Source organism: Neovison vison, chromosome 8 (assembly GCF_020171115.1).
Source record: "Neovison vison isolate M4711 chromosome 8, ASM_NN_V1, whole genome shotgun sequence".
Taxonomy (NCBI): domain Eukaryota; kingdom Metazoa; phylum Chordata; class Mammalia; order Carnivora; family Mustelidae; genus Neogale; species Neogale vison.
The window spans coordinates 4,605,267-4,623,774 of NC_058098.1; the positions used below are offsets into that span (position 1 = coordinate 4,605,267).

The window sequence follows — 18,508 nt, forward strand, 5'->3', positions numbered from 1 at the left end:
CTTGAGACCATGACCTGAGCCGAAGGCAGAGGCTTTAACTCACCCAGGCGCCCCATCAGTCAGGCATTTTTTAAAGAGATTTTATAAAATGAAAAAAAAGTTGTCGTTTATATTGACCATTCCTGAGCCTCTTCTTTTATTCGAGTAGTTTCAGGTTTCTGTCTGGGCATCATTTTCTCCTGCTTATGGAACTTCTTTTCACATTTCTCATAGTACATGTGTGCTGGCAGTGAATTCTTTCCGCTTTTGTTTGTTTGAATAAGCCTATTTCCCTTTACAATTGAAAAAGATTTCTTCATGTAAAGAATGCTGATTAGTGTTTTTTCTTGCAGCACTCTGAAGATATCATCATCTTCTTCCTTAATGATTTTGACATGAAGTCTATTATTAATATCTTTTTAAAATGTAATGTGTTTTTTTTCCTGACCACTTTTTAAATTTTTTTCTTGATCACTGATTTTTAGCAATAGATTGTGTTGTACTTCAATGTGATATTTCATTATGTGTATTCTGCTTGGGGTTTGTTGAGTTTCTGGAATCTGTAGGCTTATAGTTTAGTTCAAATTTAAAAATGTTTAGCTCTTCTTCTAAAATTTTTGATGCTTTCTCCATCTCTCTTTTTGCCCTCTACTTTTCTTCTGGGACTCGAGTTCTATATATGTTATGGTGCTTGATAATTCTATTTTTTTTTTTCCTGTTTGTGCTTCATTTTAGATAGTTTCTATTGCTGTACCTTCAAGTTCTTTGATTTATTTCAGTTCTCTAATCTGTCTTTTCTTTTAGTTTATGTTTTGATTCAGTTGTTATGTTTTTCATCTCTTGAATTTACATTTGGGTCTCTTTTATGTTTCCATTTCTTTCGTCAACATACCCATGCATTTCTGGAACATATGGAGTTGTTTTTTTTTTTTTTTTTTTGATTGATTCACTTATTAGAGAGTGTGCACGTGTGTGTGTGCATCCTTGTAGGAGTGTGGGTGCGAAGGGGCAGGGGAGAGGGAGAGAGAAAATCTTAAGCAGACTCCATCCTGAGCATGGAGCCCAGGGTGGGGTTTGATCTCACCACCCCGAGATGATGACCTGAGCCGAAACCAAGAGTTAGATGCTTAACTGACTGAGCTACCCGGGCGCCCCGTAATTGTTAAAGATCATTTTCTGTTCCATCATCGCTGATATTTTGGGGACTTGCTCAGTTTATTCATTTTCCCTGATTATGGTCATATTATTTTGCTGCTTTTCATGCATGGTAATATTTGATTGGATGCCAGACATTAAGAATTTTGGGGGTGTTAGATTTCACAGTACAAATTGTATAAATCTGCTAATGTTGGATCTTGTTATGGTATCTAGTTAACTTTTTTAGATTGGACTGGATTCTGGTGAGGCTTGATGTTAGCTCCATCGGGGGGTCTAGAGCAGGCTTTAGTCTAGGCTCATTTAGTCACTACTACAACAGTGCTGTGTGTCACAGGTAGGTACAGACTGCCGCCCCATGCACGTGAGTGCCCGGAAGGACCTGCTGGCTCCTTTCTTGTGGTTCCTCCCCAGTCTCCGTAGTGTCTTCTTGCGCGTGCGCTGATCAGTACTCGCTGGAAGCTTCCGGGGGCCACTCTGTTGGCGTGTGCTGCTCCCTCCTTTGCAGACTCCAAGGACGTTGGCCCCCTTGCACTTCCTGCTCTGGAACTCTAGAATCTCTCTGGGTGGTCAGAGGTGGCTGTCTCGGGGCCCCTTGTTTGTGTACCTTCTCTGAGGGCCCTCGTCTGTGCTGCCTATTGTCTAGTGCCTGAAAACTTGTTTCATGGATGGTTTTCTGGTCTTCTAGGTGTGTAAAATGTGAGGGTCTGTTACCATGTCGGCTGGAAACCGAAGTCTTTTGCCTTCCTTCAGTTGCTCCAAGACCATAGCCCTTCCCTTTGGGCGTGGTGTTCTTCGATTCCTTCAGCCTTCATCTTAGTAGACTTTACTGCACGATGGAAAGAGCACTGCTTGGAATGCAGAACATTTGGGTGCTAAGAATCCTAGGTCTGCTGCTGTCTTTGGGGACACGTCTGTTTAGCCGTCCACAAAATGAGGGAATGTGTCAAGGCTCCTTCTTTATAATTCTGTATTATAGCAGTCTTTTTCTTTGATTTTTTAAAAAAGATTTTATTTATTTATTTGACACAGAGGGGGAGGGGGGGACACAAGCAGGGGGAGTGGAAGAGGGAGAAGCAGGCTCCCCACTGAGCAGAGAGCCTGATGTGGGGCTTGATCCCAGGACCCCAGGATCATGACCTGAGCTGAAGGCAGACACTTAACAACTGAGCCAACCAGACACTCTGGTATTTGTTTTCATTCAAGTTTCTTTTGGTGGCGTCTTTCCTCATTTTGCTACTTTTTTTTTTTTAAAGATTTTATTCATTTATTTGACAGAGAGAGATCACAAGTAGGCAGAGAGAGGAAGGGAAGCAGGCTCCCCACTGAGCAGAGAGGCTGATGTGGGGCTCCATCCCAGGACCCTGGGATCATGACCTGAGCCGAAAGCAAAGGCTTTAACCCACTGAAGCACCCAGGTGCCCCTCATTTTGCTACTTTTTATGGAGCACCTACTACTTGGCAGGTCCTACACTGGGCACGCGAGGGTGACAGCGCCTTGACGGAGCTCCCAGAGCCACTGGGAGACACGCACGAAACAGTCACAAACCCGGTGCCCCTGCTTTTGTGGGGATCATTAGGACAGAAGGGCCCACAGCTCTGGGAGAGGCTGTAACAGGAGAGCGGCCTCCTCTTTAGGGCAGGGGCAGGGGTGGGGGTGGTAAGATGTGAGCGTGTCCCAGGCAGTGGCAGGGACATGGAGAAGATCATTGAGATGAAGGATTTTGGTGAATCTGAAGAACTAAGGGAAGGTCGCCGTGCCTGCAACTCAGATGGGCAGGGGGGCAGGCTTTCTTTGACAATGAGAATGCAGGTTTCCTCTGGCGACACAGCGTGGCGGTGTCTCGAGTCTGGCTGTTGGAGTTGAGGTTCTGACCTGCTCCTCTCTAGCCCTGTGGCCCCCGGCAGCTTTCTCAGCTTCTGTCAGCCTCAGCTCTTTCACCAGAAACACGGGGACAATGTGGTTGTTGACGGAATTTAATGAACTGCTGCTATACACAAAGCTTTTGAGCACAGTTCCCGGAAGTAACCAATGAACATTAGTTATTACCGGTATCGTAATATCGGTGGTTTATGGCTCTTATTTCCGTGTACACAGTTAGTATAATGTTTTATAGTTAGCATAGTAGAATCATTAATAGTCTCTAGTTATTCTTTTGTGAAACGAATTGCAAAGTTCTTTAGTTCTCCGGCAGGTTTTTTGAAGAATGCCTGCATAGTTTTTGTTACTTTAAAACAGCAGTTCTTAACCCATGAGTGCACAGGTGCACTCGGAGGGTCTTTTGAAACCCCAGATTCTTTTTTTTTTTAAAGATTTTATTTATTTATTTGGCAGAGAGAGATCACAGGTAGGCAGAGAGAGAGAGAGAGAGGGAAGCAGGCTCCCCGCTGAGCAGAGAGCCCGATGCGGGACTCGATCCCAGGACCCTGAGATCATGACCTGAGCCGAAGGCAGCGGCTTAACCTGCTGAGCCACCCAGGCGCCCGAAACCGCAGATTCTTTATGAAAAGTTTTGAGTATGCATATCTGTGGCCATCGTCAGGTTCCAAAATTATCTGTGATTCCCAAAAGTTTAGCAAACTGCTTTGTTTATTTTTTTAAAGATTTTATTTATTTATTTATTTATTTGAGAGAGTGGAGAGAGAGAGAGAAAGAGTGAACGCAAGTAGTGGGAGGGGCAGAGGAGAGGGAGAGGACTAAGCAGACTCTTTGCTGAGTGCGGAGTCCGACGTGAGCCTTGATCCCAGGACCCTGAGATCATGACCTGAGCCGAAGGGAGACACTTAACTGACTGAGCCGCCCAGGCGCCCTGTGAACTCTGCTTTAAACTTAATGTTTTAAAGTCCACTGCAGGCTAGGTCCACACTGTTTGTAAATATCTGTGGGATGGAGGCTGCGTGTTTCTCCGGGGCCCTGAAATGCACTGAAAATAGCTCATACAAAGTGACTGTGTTTAGTGGGACTTGGCTGTGACTCAGTGGGGACCCATTCTTCCCTGGCAAGGATCCTGTAAGAAATGATGTATTTGATTGCATCACACATCTATTTTCTACAAATGTATACTTCTTTATTAAAATTCTCTGGGTAACTGTTACACAGTGTAAATTTTTAATAAGCTCTAATTACTAGCGTAGAAGAATTTGTGGAGAAAAAAAATGTGGTTAGTGTTTCAAAGTAAATACCTTGGCACAAACGTGTCATTTCTTATTTTAAACTCTTATCAATTACTGCCTAAATTAACAGTTTTTTTCTCTCTGCCAGGTGGGGATCCTCTGCTTTTTTTGCATGACTAGTGCCCCTTACCCAGTTATTTCAGTGCAGGTGGTAGTAGGGAAGCATTTATGCCCCTGGAGCTTGGGTGGGTAAAGGGTGGTGGCCACGGTCAAGGTTGGACAGATTATGAGGGAGGGGCTAAATCCTGCAGGTCTTGACATGCCCAGACTCCCTTGTTTCAGCGTTCTGATGGAGCATTCTGTATCATCCCTGATGAAAGAACATGGGGGAAAAAAAAAAAAAAGAAGAACATGGGAGTATAGACAGGTTAAATCACTTACTGTGGTCACACAGCCAGTAAGTTGTGGTTGGGGGAGTCATTGTAGGGATGTTTGACTCCAGTGCCCATGAGTTCAGCCATGCCACTCCACTGCACTGGAGGGAGGGTCTTCCTGCCCTCAGCTGGGGGTGAGTGGAGGAGCAGGCTTTGGGGTGCTATGTCCAGTATGACCACAGGCTCATTTTTGGCCAGAGTGGGGAGTTGGAGGAAGCCGTTGGACATGCACGTTGCGGAGGGGAGGGGGGTCTGGTCAGGTGTTCTCCTGTGGTTTGATGGGCGTCAGCATCACATGTTCAGGAAGCTACATGACCAGCACATTCAGGTCAAGACAAAATAAGGGATCGACTTTCTAGCATATTCTTGCTTATGAGGCCAGACTCCTGTTTTGCTTTTGACTGTTTTACACCTGTTTGCATAGCACATCATGGAGGTTTCTCGTAGGGTCCTGACTTCCCTGGTAGAGGAGAGGTTCCGGACCATCCATGTTGACCAGAGGGACTCACGCCAGATTGGTGGCACTGAAAGGACACTTAGGTTTTCTTTATGACTCTGGTCTTGTCATCCTTCTCTTGGGTTCTAAACCTACCCACTTCATTTTAGATGAGTTGTCAAGTTTGGGGACCCAGAGGCTCCCACGGGACAGGGCATGAGGGTAGAAATCATGCTGTGAGGGCCTGCCCTTGGCTCAATTGTGACCTGATGAATGTGGTTTTTCCCCTCTTCCCCTTTAGATGGATTTGAAGACTATGGCCCAGATCGTGACAGCATGAGGGTAACGGCCTTTCTGGACATCCCAGGCCAGGATAACATGCCTCCACTCGCTCGCCTGGAGAAGTACGCTTTCAGTGAGAACATCTTCAACCGGTGAGCGCCTCAGCCTTTCCCATCCTTACAGCCCTCTGCGGAGTCTGATTTAAGCCTGACAGTGGTCGCCACTTCTCTGTGACAGCTTTGAGGACCCTTGTGGGTGAGGTGGAATGGGGGCTGTTTCCAGGTGGCTGGGATTCTGTCTGAATGGCACCCTTTGATTAGGTTTTCCCATTACTCTTGTTACTGTCTTACTGATCACCTGGTGAGCCAGGAATAAAATGCTGATGAGAGTTAATGGGGTTTAAATAATTAGGATTGCTAACTGGGTTTCTTTCGCACGTGCTGTCCTCAGAAGAGGAAAATGTGTTGCCTAATTGACAAACCTGAGTCAGAGCATTGCTCATTCGTTCTGTTTCTCGACTGTCCTGTGCTCTGGGACTCCGGTGCAGCCATCCTGCTGTGTCGTGTTGTCACTCCTCATGGGGCTGGCAGGATTCTACTCTAGCCTCAGACCGTGCGTCTTCAACGGGTGACCTTGACTCTTCCGTCATGAAGAAAGCAGAAGCGAAGACATCTCTTTCCACTGACAGCCTGCCCCAACCCAAGTCTGAGGGCATTCTTCCCTCCTGCCTCAGAGAGGGAGGTATATCTCTTCTGGTCTCCATTCCTCCGTCAGATATGCCTTCTGCCTTCTGCCTCTTCTGTCTTGCCTGTGACGCACTCCCTTTCCATCCACCCACAAGCCCTGGTGTGTTTCTTGTCCTGAACTGTCCTCCGGACTTCGCCGCCTGCAGCCTTCCCTCGCATCTTTCCTTAAGTACACCAGTCTGTGAATACTGGACGATGCTTGCTGAGTCTCTACTCCATGTCTGCTTACCGTCTGTGTCTCTTGAACTGTAGAAGGCTCACGGGCCCTGCTGCTGAGTGAGTCCGCTTACTGTGCCAGTGTTATAGATTGGGAAATCACGGTGCTCTGAGTGATGTCTTTTGACGGGCAGTTCTGAATTTAAATGTGGTTCATGGTTTCTCAACTTTTTCTGTTATGCTTAGTGCTTTCTTGTCATGTATAAGGAATGTTCTCTTCCCTTAAGACCATCAGGATAGTTCCTTATGGGGCACCAGGCGGACTTAGTCGGTCAAGCATCTGAGTCTTGATCTCAGCTCAGGTCTTGACCTCAGGGTCCTGAGTTTAAACTCCGATTGGGCTCCATGCTGGGCGTGAGCCTACCTAAAAAGAAAAGGGAAAAAAAGGTATTTCCTTATATTGTCTTCTTGAAGTTTTATTGTTTGACCTTTCACATTTGGATCTGCAGTCCCCCTGGAATTGCTTTCTTTGTGTATGATGTGAGGTAGGGGTCAAGTTTCATTTCCTTCCATGTGTTATGCACTTGACCCAGTGCGATTTATTGAAAATTCTACCTTTTATCTGTGCTCTGCTTTACCACCTTGGTCTTAAAGCAAGTGTCCATATCTGGACATCCTCGTCTGCTTCCTGGGTCTGCTTATCTGTCGTTGTGTCTGGACCACCCTGTCCTCATTACTGTAACTTTATTGTCAAAATCTAGGAATCGGATAGAGTGAGTCCTCCTACTTTGTTGTTCTTCAAGATTATCTTGGCTGTTCTTGACTCTGCATTTCGAAATGCATTTTAGCACCAGTTCTTCAACTTTTAGGGGAAAAAAACCTGCTGGATTTTCATTGGAATCGCATTGCATCTATAAATCAATTTCTAAAGTATTGACAGACACCTTTACAATATTTAGTTTTCTAATCCTTCCATTTCTTAAAAGATTTGCTTTAATTTCTCTGTGTCTGTGTGTGTGTGTTTCCTGTTGTAGAGATCTTCTGTACCTTTTTCAATTTAGCTCTAGGTATTTGATCTTCCACATGAATGTAAATGGTACCATTTTTTAAGAATTTAAATTCTGTTTGCTGCTGATAATGTGAAAATGGAATTGATTTTTATATTTTGACTTTGTCTCCATTGATTATACTGAGTTCACTTATTAATTTTAATAACTTCCCCGGTTCTTGGGTTTTCTGCGTACTGTATGATGTTGTGTTTTGATTTCTTCTTTTCCTATCATGTTTTACATTTTTAGTAGCTACATCTTATCAGCTTAGGAAGAGTTATATTCCAAACTTGTTAAGAGATTATTTTTATATCTTTTTAATTAAAGTTTTTAATTTTTTCAAAGCTTTCATTTATTCATTTGAGAGAGGGAGTGAGAGAGTATGCATAAGCAAGGGCAGGGGCAGAGGGCCTAGCAGCAGATGCAGGGCTTGATCCCAGGACCCGAGACGTGACCTTAGCTGAAGGCAGATGCTTACCTGACTGAGCCACCCAGGTGCCCCTTAATTTAAAACAATTAAAAAATTTTTTTGCATAATCTCTATGTCCAGTGTGGGGCTTGAACTCACAGCCCTGAGATCCAGGGACTCATGCTCTACCAACTTAGCCAGTCAGGGGCCCCTTTTTTAAACTTTTAAAATAACTTAACACTTAAAAGTTTCAAGAGTAGTAGAATTCCTGTCTATTTTTTACTCAGATTCAGCAGTTGTCAACCTTTTGCCATGTTCGAATTAACATTTACTCTCTCTCTATTTTCACATTTTTTTCTGAGCCATTTGAGAGTAAGTGTAGCTATCACGTTGCTTTCTCTATGGTGACTCTCGTGTGCATTTGTCTAACGGGGACATTGCCGTTCACTTATAGACTCACAGTATAGTAATCCGAGTTAGGAAATTGAACTTTGATTCAATACTGTTACCTAATATCTAGAATTTTTAATAAAGATTTTATTTATTCCATTTGATAGCACGAGAGAGCATGTGAGTCGGGGGAGGGGCAAAGGGCAAGATTCCCAAGCTGACCCTGCACTGAGTGTGGAGCCCGATGCCGAGCTTGATCCCAGGATCCTGAGATTGTGACCTGAGCTGAAGCCAAGAGTCAGATGCTTAACTGACTGAGCCACCCAGGGGCCCTTCTAATGTGCAGGTTTTAATCAGATTGTCCAGTGGTCTCAAGAGTTCCTCTAAGTCAGGGTTTTTGTTTGTTTGGTTGGTTTTTAGGTGCAGAATTAACCCAGCGTCATGGGCTGCATTTGATTATTATGTTTCTTTAGGCTCATTTAATCTCTAGCAGTTTCTTAGCCTTTCTTTGCCTCTCATGATATTCTTGACAGTTTTGAAGAGCACAAGTGATTTATTACATAGAATAAATAAGAGTTTTTAAAAATCCTCAATGAGGTCTAAATTTTATATAATGCTTCTTTTACATCTATTGGGATTATTAGATGCCTTTTCTCCTTTACTGTCTCTTTTTTTCAACTTAAAACTTTTTAAGTTATGAAATATACCCCATACAGATAACTGGATGTAACATGTAAGGAGGGTTGTTTTTGTTTTGTTTCATTTTCAGATTTTATGTATGTATTTGTCAGAGTGAGAGCACACGCAGGGGAACGAACAGTAGAAGGAGAGGCAGAAGCAGGCGCCCTGCTGAGCTGGGAGCCCGATCCCAGGACCCTGGGATCATGACCTGAGCTGAAGTCCGATGCTTAGCCATCTGTGCCACTCAGGCGTGCCAGGTGTAAGGAGTTTTTGTGAGGCACTTGCCCACGCGGCCGTTACTGAGGTCATTCTGGACGTGTGCCCTCCCCACCCTCCTGACCACTGCTCCCTCCCTGCCTCGTGGTGACTGCCTTCGGATGTTGATGTTCATCACATCCTTAATTTTGTTTCTGGTCTTAGCACCTAAGAATCTACTTCCAAACAGAATAAGTTAATAATAAGTTCGAGTTTCTGAACTCGAACTATGTGAAACCATATGGGGTATGTTACTTTGTGGTTTTTTGTGTAGTTTTGAGTTTGTTCATTTTGTAACAGTGTTGTTTGAATATACTGACGTTTTCTCTGTTGTTGGAGTAACTCACGTTTTCTTACTCTTATTAAAAACTCTGCTATGAACAATCCAGTATATATATCTGGGCACACATCAGTCCACATGTCTTCCAGGCACATAGTCAGGTGAGGCTTCCTGCGTGATGAGACATGCTTGTCTTCTACTTCAGGAGACAGTGCCAGTTTCCAAAGTGATCGCACTGGTGCACACTGGTGCACTCCCACCTTTGCCCAACATTTTATCTGCCAATTGGTATTGTCAGATTTTAAGATACTAGCCAGTCTGTGTGGTGGTGCATGTAACGGTACTGCTTTGTGATTTTAATTCACATCTTTATGAATTGGAACACCTTCTCATATGTTTGCCGGGCATCTGTATTTCTTTCTTTCTTTTTTTTTTAAGATTTTATTTATTTATTTGACAGAGAGAAATATCACAAGTAGGCAGAGAGAGGGAGAAGCAGACTCCCTGTTGAGCAGAGAGCCCGATGTGGGGCTTGATCCCAGGACCCTGAGATCATGACCTGAGCTGAAGGCAGAGGCTTAACCCGCTGAGCCACCCCGGCACCTGTATTTCTTCTTTGTATTTCCTTTTTTTCTTTTTTTTGTAAAGTGCCCATTTAAATCTTTCTTTGGTAGGTATGGGGAAGTTGGATTCTTTTTTTTATTATTGACTTGTAGGAACTCTTTGTATATTCTGGCTTTAAAACCTTGGTGAATTACGTATGGCAAACATCTTCTTTCGTCCTGTGGCCTGTGTTTCATCTCTCTTTACAGTGTTCTTTGGTGACCGGAAGCTATTCATTTTGATGTAAATATATTAACATTTTACTTTATCCTTCGTGCACTTTGGAACTTCTCTAAAATGTTTTCCTCTACCCCAAGATCATAAGTATACTGTTTTATATTGCTTTAAAAGCTTTATCTTTTTTTTTTCTTTCACATTTAGGTCTACAATCCATTCGAAAGTAATTTTTGTTCATTGTAAGAAAGCAAGGGGTCCAGCTTCATTTTCTCAATTGTCACAATACCACTTATCTAAACTATGTCTTTTCCCCATTACTCTGGGGTACCACCTCTGTTTTAATCCAGTCTATAATACTCTTTGTCTGGACTGTCTTTTCTTCCAATAGTCTGTCTCCCCCTTAGCCACTACCACACTGTCTTGCTTACCTGAGTGAGCAAGATTTGCCCTTTGTTTTTCTTCTTTGATGTGATTTATTATTCTTGGTCCTTTGTATTTTCATATAAATTTTAAAATCTGTTCATCAGATTCTAATAAAACAAAACAAAACAACTATTAGGATTTTTAAAAACAGCCTCTTTCTTTCTTTCAGGGTTTTATTTATTTGAGAGAGAGAGCCCTAGAGAGAGAACAAACACAAGCGGGGGGGGGGGGAGCAGGAGAGGAAGAAGCAGGCTCCCCACTAAGCAGGGAGCCCTACGTGGGGCTCCATCCCAGGACCCTGGGATCCTGACCCTGAGCTGAAGGCCAACACTTAACCAGCTGAGCCACCCAGACGCTCTCACCTATTAGGATTTTGCTTGGGTTTGCACTGAATGAATAGGTTGGTTTGGAGAGTATTGCCCTCTTTACAATATTTAGACTTCCAATCCATAAACATGGTATATCTTTCTATTTTTGTAGGTTTTCTTTAATTTCCCAGTAAAAGTTGGTCATTTTCTCTGTAGAAGTTTTGTGCTTTTTTGCTGGTGTATTTGAAAGCATATCCAAAACAGGATATCATTTTATCCAGCTAAAGACTTAAATCTGGGGTACCTGAGTGGCTCAGTGGGTTAAAGCCTTTGCCTTCGGCTCAGGTCATGATCCCAGAGTCCTGAGATCGAGCCCCACATCGGGCTCTCTGCTCAGCCAGCAGCCTGTTTCCTCCTCTCTCTGTCTGCCTCTCTGCCTACTTGTGATCTCTGTCTGTCAAATAAATAAATAAAATCTTAAAAAAAAAAAAGACTTAAATCTAACTGCAGTATCATTATCAGACTCAACCCAATTAATAATGATGCCTTCCAGTCTACCACTCTGTGTTAAATTTTCCCTAATTGCCTCAGATATGCCTTTTTTTGGTTGATTTGTTTGAATCATGATCCAAATAAGAGCCACACATTTCATTAGGGATATGTGTCTCTTAAGTCTTCTTTTTGTTTATAGTTTTTTTTTTCCTTTTGATCTTAAATCTCTTTTAATCCCTAATTGATTCTCCCTCTCATCTTCTCTCTATATTGTCTGTTTGTTGAAAGGGTCACTAATATTGTAGAATTTTCCACACTCTGGATTCGGTGACCGTTATTCTCATGGCGTAATTTAACATAATCCTTTGTTCTTTGTATTTTCCGTAAACTGAAAGTTACACTTGGAGACTTGATTAGATTCTGCTTCAATTTTTTGTTTTTTTAAAACAATACTTCTTGTGTTGTTTTGTATGGTTCTCATCACAAAACATCAGGAAACAATGTCTGGGTCTCCCACTTTTGGAGATGTTCATACTGAGCAGTGGGCGCAGGTGTTGGATTCTTTCAATATAAAATTCCCCACCAGCCTTTCTTCTCATGACTTTAGTGGTCACAAATCATCATTGCTTAGATCCGTTATGTTATTATGTTTTGGAAAATGGCAATTCTCTTTTTATTGTCTGTGCAATCTGTAGTATTGCCCCATTTTCTACTCTGTTATTGGTTATTGGTGCCTTTTCTTTTGTTTCCCCCTGAATAATTCTTACCAGAGGATTATCGAGTACATTAGTTCTGTTAAAGAGTCAAGTTTTGGCTTAGATATTCTCTGCTCTGTGTTTATTTTCTAGGTCAGTAATTTCTGCTCTTAATTTGTATTATTTCCTTTTTTTGATGAGAAATCAGTTGTATTCTCTTTCTTCTTGTGAGGTATGTTTAACTATTTTTTTGGCCTTTTAAAATCATCTGCATTTTATTTTTTTAATTTTTAAAATTTTTTTTGAGATTTATTTATTTATTTATTTTGACAGAGAGAGATTACAGGTAGGCAGAGAGGCAGGCAGAGAGAGGGGGAAGCAGGCTCCCTGCTGAGCAGAGAGCCTGATGCGGGGCAGATCCCAAGACCCTGAGATCATGACATGAGCTGAAGGCAGAGGCTTAACCCACTGAGCCACCCAGGTGCCCCAACATCTGCATTTTAAATTGTAAGATTGCTGTTAAGTCTGTGAGTACTTCTGTGTTATGTTAAGTACATCTCCACATTCTGATATTAATATTTTTATTACCTTTCAGTATAAAGTATTATTAATGTCTATAATGATTTCTCCTTTGACCAATGAGTTATTTAGAAGTAGTTTTTTAAATTTCTAAATATTGGAGCATTTGCCAGTTATCTTTCTGTTATTTTAATCTGAGTTTAAGTCTTCTGTGGTCAGAGAACATACTTTGTATTATTTCTCTTCTTTTTAATTTTTTGGAATTGTTTTATGGAAGTGAATGTTCCAGGCACAATTGGAGGGAATGTGTATCCGGTATTTTTGGGTAGGGTATCTTACAAATGTCAATTAAGACAAGTTGGCTGAGAACATTGTTCGGCTCTTCTGTTTTCTTGTTTTTTTGTCTACTTGTTCTGTCACTTACTGAGAGAGGAATGTTGGAATCTCCAACTATAATTTTGGATTTTTCTATTTTTTCAATCCTAACAGTTTATTTTGTATATTTTGAACTTGGGTGCTTATATGTTTAGTATTTTTTTGTTTTCTTGAACGAATTGATCTGTCTGTATCTGTGTAATGTCCCTCTTTGTCCCTAGTACTGTTCCTTCTCTGAAGCTTGCTGTCTGAATTTAATATACATACTCAGTTTTCTTTTGATTACTGATTGTAATCTGTCTATACTTTTACTTTTAACCTGCCCATGTCACATTTAAAATGTGGTTTTATAGAAGGCACAGAAGTGGGTCTTGCTTTATTTACCCTTGCACAATCTCTGCCTGTTCTTTTCTTTTTTTTTTTTTTTTGCCTTTTCATTTTAATGTCTGTATCATGCATGTTTGAAGTGACTGTTGATATGGTTTGGTTTGCATCTACCATCTTGCTGTTTGTTTTCTATTGATTCAACTCTTCTTGCTATTTTTATTTCATTGTTACTCATATTATTCATTGTTTCATTATTATTTCATTGTTACTCATATTACTCATTATTTCATTATTTGAAAGAAAGGAATCACTTTTTTTGTCCCATGGACTTTGTTTTTCTTTTTTAGGATTCGGTGTATCTTCACTATGGCTTATTAGTTATGTCCCCTTTAAAAAATTGTTATTGTTCTAGGGATTACAATATGCTTCTCTAATTTATTACAACATATATTCAAATGAGAAGATGCCACTGTGCGTACAGCGCAGGGTACAGTGTGAGAACGTGCCAGGAGTGCAGAGCACGCTTCCGTGGACTTCTGTGGCCTCTTCCCCATCTTCTGTGCTGTTGTATTTCTGCATTTTATTTCCACGAACATTATACATCCCACAGTACCTTGTTACTTTATCTCCTGAAGATAGGCAGCTATCTTTTAAAGCGATTAAAATGACAGAAATGTTTTTTATATTTACCATCATTTATACCATTTTCGTGCTTTTTATTTCTTTTTGCAAAATGTCCGTTTTCACCCAGCATCCTTTTGCTGTGAGGACTTCTTTAACAGTTCTTGATAGCAAAGACTGCTCTCTGTGAATTTTCACACTTTTGTCTGAAACAATCTTTATTTCACTTTCATTTTTAAAAATTTAATTAATAAACTTTAATTTTGAGAGCGATTTTGGGTTTCAAGAAAAATGGAGCAGAAAGTACAGAGCGTTCCACTATTCCTTAACTGCCCAGGCTTGCCCGCCTCTTCCAAGAGACCTTCAGCATATTAATCACACTTATCTTAAAGCACTTGTCTGCTCGTTCCTGCGTCTAGGTCCAATGTCCTCCCCCACCTTGTCCTTCTGCCCGCTTCCTGCTCATCCTCACACCTCGCTTCCCCACATTTTCTCTCTCTTAAGTCTCTTGTCACTGTTCGTCATCTTCAATTTTCTTGCCTACGTCACGCTCTAAACTGTGCCCTTCAGGGCAGGCTCTGGAACTTGCTCATCTCTCACTCTGAGTCTAGGGCTACTTAATTGGGCTAAACTCATGATAATGACTGCGCGAGTGGGAAGGAAGGAAGGGACAAAGACACAAGGAGGAACTTACGTGGTAAGATTTCCAGGGAACGTTGCCATGTAAAGTTGAACCATCCTCTTTATACTTTAAAAAGTTCACAAAATAACCCATACTTGAAACATTTAGCAATTTCAGAATTTAACTAGTGAGAGTTTCCTTTCTTCCTGCCCTATAGTCCAGGGTAATATGTGCTTCCAGACTTTTCCCTGCATGAGTGTATGTATATATGACCCCATGTATTGCACATATATGCATCAGTATAATTTGCGTTAAGAAATGGGCTCATACTGCATAGAAAATTCTTCACCATGTTTTTTCATTTACATGAATTTTCAGGAGCATCTTTCTAAGAGCATATCTACAGGTGCTTCTCTGTAGAACACTGTTACACGGATGTAATTTATTGAAGCCCCCCCTGTTGGGTAGACATTTTGATTGCGGTTCCTGGCTTATATTGTAGTGCTGATGGCTGACATGCCACGGGGCTTACCGTGGGCCAGGGACCATGCTATGAGCTTCCCTCACGTGATCTCATGTGGCCTTTCTAATGCTTTTCTCAGTCACGCGCAGCCGCTCTCCCTTCTTTCTTCTCATTAGCATAGCCGACAATGAGAAGTACTGAAGCTGATGCTTCTGGTCTCTGCTTAGTGGATACACTGTGGCCTCTCCAGGACATTTCAGGAAGCAGCCAGGTGTTCCAGAGTGTGGGTGCCAAAGCAGCGATTTGTTTGTGTGGTCAGCTCTCTCCCATTCTGTATTCACTGCGGGGGATTTGTCCCTCCCTGCTTCAGGGGCCCTCTCTTAGCCCTCTCCTCACTTTCCTTTAAGAGGGCAGGTCCCTGGTGACCACTTGAGGCTGGATGCAGATCTGTCTATCCATTCTCTGGCCCTACCAGCAGATTGGGGATCTTAGTTGCTTGATTTCCCAGGGGAGGCCGACCTGAATGTGGTCCAGTGAAATGTAATCAGGGACTTTATAGTGTCTGTTTCCGTCTTTCCCAAACGTCCTGGCTGCCACATCTCGACCTTTCATCCCAGGGGTGGTATAAGTCTCTCCGTGGACAGGCTTGGGTTGATGGATTTCTTCCTGTGGTGTGCTGGGCCGAAAAGACTACCTTTCTGAATTCCACATTTCTAGTCTTCCTGCAAATCAAGGTGGGTTTTTTACTTCAGCCGATTCTGATGCATAGCCAGAAATGATTCGTCATGTCCCTGGGTTGTCAGAGGCTCAGAGGAGCAGACGGAGGCAGGAAGGGCCTCCTCTCCATTTGTTCCAAGAAGCCTTTCAGAGTGCTGCCCACCCCCCCACCCACCATTGTGCCCTGAGGCCTCCAGGCCACCACTCTAAGCCACTGCTGATCGCTCTGATTTTCCCCCTCATTAATGTCTTTGTTTAAAACAGCTTTACTGAGGCATATTTTTCATGCGGTGAAATTCACCCATCTAAAGCATCCAGTGAGATGAGTTTCGGTAGATGTAAACAGCCATGAGGCCCTCAGCCGCAGTCACATTTGAACTTGCTGTAGTTCCCGTGTTTCCTTGTTCATCCCTTTGCCAGCAGCCCCTTGCTCCCTCCTCACTGTGGACCAGGCAACCATTGATTTGTTTCTGGAGGCTAATGTTTTGCATCTTCTAGAATTTCATATAAATGGAATCCTCTGGTATGTTGTCTTTTCTCTGTGGCTTCTTTTTCTTAGTAAAATACATTTGAAAGTGCATCCCCGTTGTTACCCGTAGGGTTCCCTTTTAGTGCTGAGTCATATTCCATTTTATGTATAGTTGGAGACCTGTGTCTGTGCTCCCCAGTCGAGGTACATGGAGTCCTTTTCCATTTCGTGGCTGTTGTGCATCATGCTAATATGAACATTTGTGTACCAGTCTGTGTGTGGACAAAAGTTTCATTCCACTTGGGTAGATACCTAAGAGGGAATTGCTCGGTTGAATGATAAATGTATACTTAGCTTCCTGAGAAACTGCCAGCTGTTTTCTAAATTACGGTGCTATTTTGCATTCCTGCCAACAATGTCTGTGGGTTCCTGTTGTCTGATCTTTGCTAGCATAGGTATTATTATTATCATTTTAGTTATTTTTTCTTTTTTAAGATTTTATTTTAATTAGGCTCCACGCCCAGTGTGGGGCTCTAACTCATGACTCTGAGATAAAAAGTCAGATGCTCCACCTGCTGAGCCAGCCAGGTGCCCCGTAATTTTAGTTCTTCTAGTGGGTATAGTAGTACCTCTTCTTGACTTCTTCTTTATTCTTTTGATCTTTGGTTTTCTTTTGTCTTTAAAGTTTATTTTGAAGCAATTTTAGATTGATAGAAGAGTTGCAAAGCTAATACAGAGGTTTCCCTTTGCACCTTTAATCTTCTAATGAGATGGTTCCCAACCAGGGTTGATTTTGCTCCCAGTGGACCTGTGGCAAGGTCTAGATTTTTAGTTGTCCTGTTATGGGGTGAGGGGCAACCAGGGGAATTTTCTGACATCTAGTGGGTAGAGGCCATTCGAGATTGAGGTAGCCATCAGGATGGCTCTTTGGACCTTTTCCTTTTGCAGTTTTGGTCACTTGATCCCCTGCCACTGTCATGGGGCCTCTGTTCTGAGTCTATCTGGGCCTGAAGAATCAATTAGAAATGGAGAAAAAGGGTTTTCTCTAGTGCCAAGTGGACAGTTTCAACCTCCGGTGACCATCAGGCTGGAGGGTATGAGTCTGGTTCCTGTAGGATGGTGACTGACATTGTCCCGACCATCTCTGGATGTTCCCTGATGGCCTCTCCTCCCCTGGACGGAAGTTGCTGACTTTCCTTTGTTCCCTGATTTCATTACCTGCTCTTGACATGATGCTTGTAATTAGCACAGTGGCGGTCCGTGTTGCCGATGTGACTGTGGATCATGTCCTGTCTTCACAGTCAGATTGTTGCCAGAGGGCTGCTGGATGTCCTCCGGGACTTCAGTAACAATGAGGAGGACTTCTTAACAGTAATGGAGATCGTGGTCCGATTGGCAGAAGACACAGGTTTGTACGAGGGTTGTATACTTTTATTTTTTACTTGTGTATTTCCAATAAATTATGTATAACCAATGATAGTTAAAAAGAAGACCTGGGGGGTTCATCAATACTTTTTAAGCAGTGTCTAAGCACGAATGGCTTTTGTCATGAAGAATGGGTGTCTTATTTGGGATCAAATTATCCTTAGTTTTAGAAAATTAGAATGACTAATGGCCATGAATGCTATCTATGCCGGCAGTTAAGGCCTTTGTAGTTCATGAGTTTTGCCAGCCTGTTGGTTGCTAAGAAATACCAAATCAAAAGAAGTCTTTTGGATTAGAACAAGCCCAGTCATTAGTTTCCCTCACCTATGATCTTTGTAGGCTAATCTTGATTTTTCTTTCTCTTTCTACCTCTCCGTGATTGCTGTCCTGGGAGAGAAGCGCACCGCTGTGCGGGAGACAGGAAGATGTCCCTCCCCTGCTCTCCTCCCCCACACACGGGGGAAAGAGGGGGGAGATGAGTGTTTTGGGGGCTGCTTGTACAGACAGCTGCCTGCTGCCCTCACACACCCGCGCCCCCCCCCCGCCCTGATTTGTAATGATTGGTGAACAGCTTCAGAAAGTTTTGGGAATCTTACGGTTGCTTTAGAATTTGATCATTTTAACTGAAAATAGGAAAAATAAGCCTTCCGCATAGCTCCGTGTTCATTTAAAATATTCATATGAATATGACACAATGCTTTTAGAAGGCCCGAGTGGATGTTTTGAGTCCTTAAATGGATTCTCTTTGTAAATGAGTCACCATTTACAGTGCTGAAGCAATTATATATTTGTGTTAAATTTAATGTGGTGTATTGGAGCTAGAGCCACTCTTTTGTTTAATGCTTTGCCTTAGAAATAATTGGGATGCGTGGATTGTGAGGGAGTGCATTTATGAAAGAATTATTT

At 42.4% G+C, this 18,508-nt stretch overlaps 1 protein-coding gene across 5 annotated transcripts in view; it reads left to right on the plus strand.

The window, feature by feature from the left end:
- The window catches only part of LOC122915940 (serine/threonine-protein phosphatase 4 regulatory subunit 1-like), an 80,308-nt gene that overhangs the window by 22,241 nt on the left and 39,559 nt on the right, over positions 1 to 18,508 (plus strand). For all 5 annotated transcript variants that reach the window (XR_006386108.1, XM_044262768.1, XM_044262767.1 and 2 more), the window contains 2 exons: positions 5,420 to 5,552; positions 17,479 to 17,585. Coding sequence is in view for 4 of the 5 variants with exons in the window: in XM_044262768.1 (XP_044118703.1) it covers positions 5,420 to 5,552; positions 17,479 to 17,585 (240 nt within the window). In the remaining variant the exon portion in view is untranslated. The remainder of the gene's footprint in view (positions 1 to 5,419; positions 5,553 to 17,478; positions 17,586 to 18,508) is intronic.